The sequence below is a fragment of the Engraulis encrasicolus genome, chromosome 19 (genome assembly GCF_034702125.1).
Source record: "Engraulis encrasicolus isolate BLACKSEA-1 chromosome 19, IST_EnEncr_1.0, whole genome shotgun sequence".
NCBI lineage: Eukaryota > Metazoa > Chordata > Actinopteri > Clupeiformes > Engraulidae > Engraulis > Engraulis encrasicolus.
In genome coordinates, this window is record NC_085875.1 from 48,500,473 (window position 1) to 48,509,183 (window position 8,711).

Genomic DNA, 8,711 nt, shown 5'->3' on the forward strand with positions numbered 1-8,711 from the left:
GCACGGAAATTTTAGAGATCATGTTGCAACCTTTGGTGTGCTTCTTGGCTACAAGTTTTCGTTAGAGCAGTAGCTTAGGCCTATTTGCGGAATACAAAGCATCTGTCCCTTTTTTTTTCAGATATAAACCTGAAAAGAGCAATTTTGTACCTGAAGGTTGTGCACTAATAGCTACACAACATGTGCCCAGCTGTGCCCAACAGGTATGGGTGACTTTCACTTCAGGTGACTTTCACTGCAGGTGACAAATTTATCATTCACTCATACATTCACACAACATTATACATTTTACACAGAAAACATTTGTTCCTCTCATTTTTTGTTTTATTTTATTTTATCTTATTTTATTCCAATACAAGTAATTTTCGCTGACCTTGATTCACCATTCCCGATTTCACTGTGCCTTTAAACGCGCTACTCAACAACACAATATTTCATTGGTCGCCTGTTAGCAAACCATCTTGCTCAGTCATGTATTGGTTCATGTACTGTATAACGGGGTGTGTAACAACTTCCAATAAGCTTGCCAAGTTACTCTTTTAAGTCCACAAGATCACTGGACGTGAGTGCAGCAGCCTGCATCGTTCGCGAGCATGGAACTCAAGGAAACTGTGTTGACAGCGCTGGGGCGACATAAACAAGTTGTGCTTTACACTGTCGGAGCGGGTGCATCTTTGCTTGGTCTGTGGCTCGGATACAAGTATGTGGTGCGGAAACCGAAAAAGTTAACGCAAGTTGGCGTCGTCTCACAGTTGCTCCTTCACCCCCTGAAATCCGGTAAAGCGCTGCAAATAGCAACAGCCGAATGTCTGCGCATGGGTCTAAAATATGGAGAGCTCCGAGATCGGTGTGTTAACCCGCCGTCTTCCCATAACACGAATAGGCTATAGATTGTGCGATGGTTACAAGCACTGTAAAAGCTACACTCCTCCTTTGATTTACAAGGCAGTCACCCACGCACGCACTTCAATCAGTGCGTCATAGTCAATCAATCTTTGCAGTCCATTTTGCTGTGTAATTCAACACTTATAAATCCCTCTAAATACCCTATTCCAATCTTTGAGTTGGATTAACACTAATTCAATACCTAGAATAGAATTGTGTCCCACTCACAAAGTTTTGCATTAACACTATTATACTGCATAGGTGTTGTAAATCGTAGCCTAGGCCTACTACATTCTATGTCTCCTTTGTCACTGTGGCTGAGGTCTATGCTCTGCGTCTTTTAATCTGCTTGTTGATGATGTTCCAGACAGTGGCTGGTGGTGACAGAAGACGGCCAAATGGTGACAGGGCGACAGGAGCCTCGGCTAGTGCTTTTGCAGATGACCGCTGAGGGCTTGAACATTTGCCTGAATGCTCCCGACATGGAGGAACTAAAGGTTCCCCTGCATCAGCCCAGCAATAACATCATGGACTGCAGGTGAGCGCAGCATGCAGAGGTGAGGGGTTGGTGATTAATTAGTCCTCACGCGCGGTGCCCAGTCCAGCATGGTCTGACTCCAGGCAGGGGTGCGATAGACATGTGAAAAGCAATTTAGTTGGCACAGTCAGCCAACGGGGGGACAAAGGGGTCAGATGTCATAGGCCCAGCGGAGAAGGGGCCCCCAGAATTGAGTCTTCATTATATTGTATGCAACAGTTGGATGGCCGTTTCAGATAACTTTGTCCTGGGACTGGTCAAAGCTGTCAACGGCACTGACCACAATTATGAAACACGTTGGAGTGGCAAGGAGGTCAAACATTGGCCTGAAGAGAGGGCGCGCCGCTGTGATATCAAGTAACATATTAACTAGGTTGTGCTAATCTGAAATGTTGCCCAACAGTTCAGTGTTCAAGCAGTGTCCCACTTTCTTTAAATTTCATGTAGGCTATATTATATTAAGCTTCAAGTTAATTGTAGTCATGTCGAACATATAAAAATATGTGCAGTGTCTAGGAATTGTTTTTTGGTATGCTCACATTTCATTATCACGAGATATACTCATAATAGGATGTAAAAACACAGTTTTACAGTAACAAGAATTGCAGCAGTTGGTTGAGGTTGTGCAAAAAAACAAAAAACAAAGAGAAGTAGGCTAGGTTGTGACCATAATGTTCATGTTCAGGTAGTGAATAACTCTTGGGTCGGTATACTGTATGACAACTTTTTCCCACTTGGTAATTGTGTAAATAGATGGTTCGCTGGATGAGATGGGTCAGATATGATATATTTAACTGTCCTGGAAATGTTTGTGTTATATTGTGAGCCTAAAGTAATGTTTCCTTCAACATAGTGGTCATCAGTTACAATGTCTTTCTTTACACACAACTAATGTCTGTGAAAAGAAACAAAAAACACACAAATAAGGCCGGACATAAGAAACCTGACTTAAAGGGACAGTTTGGTCAATATCAACATGCAGTTGTATTGCTCACGCTACCCTTGACTTGTCAGTACCTGGTGATGCCACATTTTTCGGCTCAGCCCTTTCCGAGATATGAGCAATTCTAATGGGGGCAGCGTTTGTTTACATTTTTAAAAAATGAAACATAGGCCAACTCCAAATATTTTCCCAAAAGGTACTGCTGTTTGCTAGTTGTCTGCTGATGTTTTATAACCTTTTGGATGTTTTTGGGAATAAATAAAAAAAAAAAATTGAAATGTAAACAAAGAGCTGCCCCCATTACAATGACCAGGATCTCGGAAACGGCTGAAGAAGAAGAAAAAAAATCTCAGGCACTGACAAGTCCAGGGTAGTGTGAGCATTACAACTGCATGTTGAAATTGACCAAACTGTCCCTTTAAGCCATCTTGCTGCATTTCACCAAACTACACACGGCGTTCCGGTTTCCTCACGCAACCATCTGAGGATCGTGAAAATCAGAATAATTTCTGAACGAATCAGCCAATCAGGATCCCAGGGTGGGATTTTCCATAGATGAGTGGCGTTATGTCTCTTCCTTCACCTGTCGCTCTTATCTGCGCCATGTGTTGAGTTTAATGTGAGTGGCTGAAGTGGCATGTCAGTAAAGATGATGGACAGATCGTTTATACAATCAGAAAGGATTTTTGATAAGGAGCCTCATTCAAAATTGTCGGTTGGGGGGGATTCCCAGATGGTGTCGTGAAGACGAAGGCAAAACATACAAGCTGGCGAGAGTCAAGTTGGGGTGGGTCAAGACGTCTTTATGGGTGCAAGTCAAACTTCCTGTCCTTTCCTCTGGCCTTTGACCTCTCGCCAGGAAGTAGTGAGATTTGATTATCACTTTGTATCTGTATCTCCAGGGTATTTGGAGCAGATATCCAAGGGAGAGACTGTGGAGACGAGGTGTCTGAGTGGCTCACGCGGTACCTGGCATCGGACAAGACCTTTCGCATGGTGCACTACGAGCCACATATGAAAGCCAGGCAGAGCGCAAAAATAGCGCGTCCATTTCCTCCAGATGAAGAGGTACAACCAGCATTCACCTAACCTAACCAAACCTGCTGCATTTCCTGTAGGTAGTGAACCCCGACAGAGCCCCTGTTATGACACTGGGTGTCCTTTCCACTTTCCTAACTTCTGTCCTCTCCAAGAGATCATGGCCTCATGACGATGTCACAAGACGTCATTGACGTCAGAAGGCTAATTCAATATTTCGGAGAAGAACAATTGAAAGGTCATTATTCTCATTTTCAATCGGGATGTTTAAAGGGGAAAAGTCCCGCAAAAGTTGTTGTGGCAAGGTTGACAGCGCGGAAACTTTATTGTTTTCTGCACTGAGGCAGGGACTCACGTGAAGTGCGAGGCCACAACTTCAAGTGGAAGACTGGAGTCAGGATATTGGAAAGAAAAGAACACTGTGAGTGCGTTATAATATGCGACCTTGCCTCCTCCACTTGTGCTTGTCTCCTCGTCCCACCTCCTGGCCCCTCCTCCGTGGAGAAAACGATTAAGTTTCCCAGCTGTAAGCCTAGCCACAACAACTTTTGACAGACTGTTTTTCATTCACCATCCCAATTGCAAATGAGAAAAACACTCTACAATTGAGCTTTTGCAAGATATTGAAATATAATGCTGTTGTCAGTGATGTCATCATGACATATTACTTCCTGGTACGAGGAGACAAGCACAAGTGGAGGAGGCAAGGTCGCATATTGGAACCCACACTGTATGATTTTTTTCTTGCATTCTCTTGTGTCTCCTCCTGTAGGTGGCATACCCTGACACTGCTCCTGTGATGACACTGTGGGTTCTTTTTAATACCCTAACTCCTGTCCTCCCTTGCTCCCTCGCCTGCTTGTGGCCTCGAAATAACGTCACTGACGACAGAAGTGTATGTCAATATCTTGCAAAAGTGCAATTCTAATGTAATTTTTTCATTTGCAATCCGGAAGGTGAATGAAGAATAGTCCTTCAAAAGTTGTTGTTGCTACGCTAACCGTGAAGGCAGGGTATCAGTGAAACGCGAGGCCACATGCACAGGCTGGGGACGGGAGACAGCATATTAAAGAACCCACTGTATGTTTAACTAGCATTCTATTGTGTCTGTAGGTGGCGTACCCTGACGCTGCGCCTGTGATGCTGCTGTCTGAGGCGTCTGTGCAGGATCTCAACACCAGACTGGATAAGGACGTCACGGTTGCTCGTTTCCGCCCCAGCATCGTCGTTAGCGATTGTGAGGCCTTCAGTGAGGTACACAAAACATTACAACCATACTAACAATACATTTTTTTACTACTATAATTTAATACATTATTTGTTGACAGTCAGGTTTTTTAATTTTATTTTTACTTTTAGATATTGTTAGGGGTTTAGAAGGTTTAATTTTTCAATACTTTGCTTATTGATTTATTGGTTTTGTTTGTTTAAGTCGTCTGTTCATAGTACTTTCTGAGTGAAAACGGTATGTGTTGTGCCTCTGTTTGTGAACTCTTTGCAGGATACCTGGCATGAGATCCAGATCGGCAGTGTCCGGATGAAACGGGTCATGGCTTGCGGAAGGTAGTGTAGCTTGAGTGTGGTGTCCTCCCTTTCACAGTCAAAATAAAAGTCAGCTTTATTATTGTGGAAGTTTAGTGTCAAAAAATCATCTGGTAGAGAAAGATACTCCAGGCTCGTACTTTTCTGGGATCCATGTCAGGTGAGTGCCCCTTTAGGAGACCTTCGGTTAGGAGACCTTTGGAGTATTATGGTTGAGAATAAATGGAGTTCCCATAGCGCTATAGATGGCAGTGGTGCACATCTTGTGCGAGCCACCACCAAACACCCCAAAAAGATAAGAAGAAAGGAGGGACAACGCCGCCTTAGGAGACTGAACAACAGCGCACCTGTCACAATGGTGTTTTTTTTCTCCACATTAAACTTTTTTTTTCTCCGAGATAGCCCATGGGTCACCCAACGCACACGTTTTCTTCAATACACAACTCTTCGGTCCTAGACCTTCATTAGGTTGGTGGTCAGTGTGCAGGAGTTTTTTCAAATATTGGAGTTGGAGTACACCAAAATAACCACAATTAAGATAAAACAATACTCCCGTTATTCAGGAACTGCATTGTAATAATCTATTGCATCTGTCAACATCACTATTATCACTATTTTATATGTCCCAATGGTGCACTGACGCACAGACATAGATTGTGAAAGAGGTGTACAGATCAAAAAAGTGTGCTACAAAGTAATACATGGGGGGGGGGGACACTTGCCTGGAATCTACTGGTATATGGAGAGCCTTGCCATGGAAAAGTTTGAGGACAGGAAATAATCCCCCCTCCCCTTCTCCACAAGTACAAATAGCACCTGGCCTGCAGTGATGAGTAACACGTGACGTGAATCTGTCTCCGTATTCCAGGTGTGTTTTCACCACCGTAGACCCCGAGACTGGAGTCATCAGCAGAAAGGAGCCGTTGGACACGCTCAAAGGGTAAACAGGAACACACACACACACACACACGCACACACACACACACACACACACACACACACACACACACACACACACACACACACCCTTGCAGGGTGAAGTAAAGGGAAGGGGTCCAATTTTTGCATATAATGACACCTGTGTGTAAGAGGCATGCAGGCCGGAGGTGAGCCTGGCAGTGTGGCCAGTGGTTGAAACATGTAATCAGTGCCGTGTTGAGGTGAATAATTGGCCTGTTGTGACAGAAGTTTAGACTATTTGTAGACAACAAGGTATGCACAATAGGAACAGTTTCCACAGAAGAATGTTATTGACATTAGGGCCACAGAATGGGGCAGTGGTGTTGGGGACCGCTACATACAGTATTTTGTGAAACCCATTGTAGATTAGCCTGTAATATCTCTTTCTTAAAATATCTAAAAGCATTACTACAGCTGTTCATGACGCTTTTCACAGTCAGTATGACAACTGTAAATGATTTTTTTTAGGCAGTTACATCAGAGACAATTTTATGAATATAGAGAACGACTGTGGTTACATTTAGCTTACCACACTTGGCCTTTGTATGACCGGCATCTGAAACTGTAGTTTGTATGTGGGATGTTAGTGTGATTGCCTGTCTGACCAAAACACCACGATAGCAAGAAAGCCAAATGTGTTTTTTATCTCTCTCTCTCCATCCATCTAAAGATATCGCCAGTGTGATCCATCGCTGAAGACACTGCATAAAACCGCACCTCTGTTTGGACAGTACTACATTGTGAAACAGACTGGGGTTCTTCATGTCGGGGAGCCTGTCTACAAGATCAGCTACTGAGTGGAATGATTTTCTATCATATTAGTTGAAGATGAAGATTGTGCACATCAACAGGGCAAAGGCTGACTGTAATTATGTCAGCCTTTGTGAGGAGTCTGCACACTTAAAATCCTTTTTCTTTGTATTTTTATTCCATGGCAGGATAGGATGACGTTTTGACGGTTGTCTTCATCAGATTCTCTGTCTTGCCAAATACAAAACGGATTTTAAGTGTGTGGTTCCTCATTCTACAATTTGTACCATATTAGACCACTGTTGTTTTTATCAAGTGGTAATAACATTACACTTTGTTCCTATCTTTCTAAGAATTCACTGCACACAAATTACCTGAGGCGTATAAAGACCATGCGTCATTTTGATATGAGATAGCCTACCTTATGAGATAGCCTACCTTTAATTGACATTCAATTATGCTGTGTTTCAAATAATGAATTGGCATCCTCAATTTAATTAAATGTGTAAATATGTTGCTGCCATGGTATTCTTTTAACCCTATCCAGACGGGGCTTTTTTGGCATTCCTGGGACCAGGGGGGGGCTCATTTAACCCCCCCCCCCCTCATAACTTAGGAACCGAATGGCGTATGACCACCAAACTTGGAGGGGATGATCTTCAGCCAAAGATCTATGAATGACATCAGTTTGGTGTCATTATTGGATATTATGACATCATTATGATGTCATTTCCTGACTTTATTGCCCAAAATGTCACCTTAATGCATTTTCCATCTAACTTGGGTAATGCACATCAATTTTGGTTATTATGTGCTTCAGACCACTTCAAATGTTCACAAGGGTGTCTGATGCTAATGAAAATGTAAAAAAATATGAAAAGTGATGATGATGAGACTTAGATCAGTGATTTTTGGACAGGCGTACCTGTCAGAAAACCGTTGCCATGGCAACAACAAAAATGATAAACCTTATCTTTTGGTATCACACTGTAGCCAACTTCATGTTAGGAAAAGTCACAAAGTTTCGTAGTCCTAGCTTTAGTCATTCAGGAGTTATACGACATCAAAGTTGGTGCGGGCACTTTTAGCCCCCCCCCCCCGGTCTGGATAGGGTTAAGGCTCTTTTGTGCCTCTGTGTGTTTTGTTTGTTTTGTCTTTGGATCAGAACAATAGCAAGCTACCTTCACCTTCACCTTCACATGAATGAAAACTTCGTGGTATGTGCATAGATTCTCCTCTTGGGGGCAGTAACATATTTGTCTATATCGTGTAGGACCCCACACAGATCAGTGTGCTCTGACGTACGTATTACTCACCTCATTATGCGCTTTAGTCTATGATTTAGTCTGTATTGACTTAATCTTTATGTAAACAAATACAGTAAATGCAAAGGGATAGATTTGGTGGAAAAGTGTTTTGTAACAGACTTTCAAACTGTCTATAAACATTTAACACTTCTTTTGAGTTGGTTATTGTAAAGTATTTCATATCCTTAAACTTTTTGACAAGGAGTTTTGACTCAAAATTGGCAACAACAAAAACAGTTATAGAACAGTATGATTACAGTAGCACCACAGCAGAAAGGTTTGTCATTTCAGTTTTATGAAGAAAAAAAAGACATACAATAGCCTACTAACGACTCAAAGCGAAGACCGTTTACAAATGCCTAAAATGTCAGACCTTAGTGACACCCTTGGAATGTGGGCATTTTAGGTAGCGTGGCTTTCTGCAGAATTAAATAAAAGTGTCATAAATCATTGTGCCAATAAAATATGCCAACAGTCTATGTAATGTACCAATGAAGTAGGCCAACATTACAACACCTTAGCACAGAATCCATGTTATAACCTTACTGTCACCAAAATTGTAATGGCTATGTCTTAATCTGTGTGCTGTGTAATATTTTTAGTAGTTAATTTCCAGAATTCACACTGTCCATTCACAAATGTTCCCTATTTTAACAAAGGAGTGACTCTACGTTTTCGATTGCACTTATGGCAAACTCAAAATGTCAATTATCAGTATTTTTTCTCAAATAAATGACCTAGATGTTTC

At 42.2% G+C, this 8,711-nt stretch overlaps 1 protein-coding gene across 1 annotated transcript; it reads left to right on the plus strand.

Annotated features, from left to right (window-relative positions):
- Positions 1 to 497: 497 nt before the first annotated feature.
- Positions 498 to 8,711, plus strand: marc1 (mitochondrial amidoxime reducing component 1). Its single transcript, XM_063184621.1, has 7 exons — positions 498 to 847; positions 1,253 to 1,423; positions 3,269 to 3,434; positions 4,518 to 4,658; positions 4,906 to 4,967; positions 5,815 to 5,886; positions 6,577 to 8,711. The coding sequence occupies exons 1-7, from the start codon at positions 594 to 596 to the stop codon at positions 6,701 to 6,703; spliced, it is 993 nt and encodes a 330-aa protein (XP_063040691.1). The 5' UTR covers positions 498 to 593; the 3' UTR covers positions 6,704 to 8,711.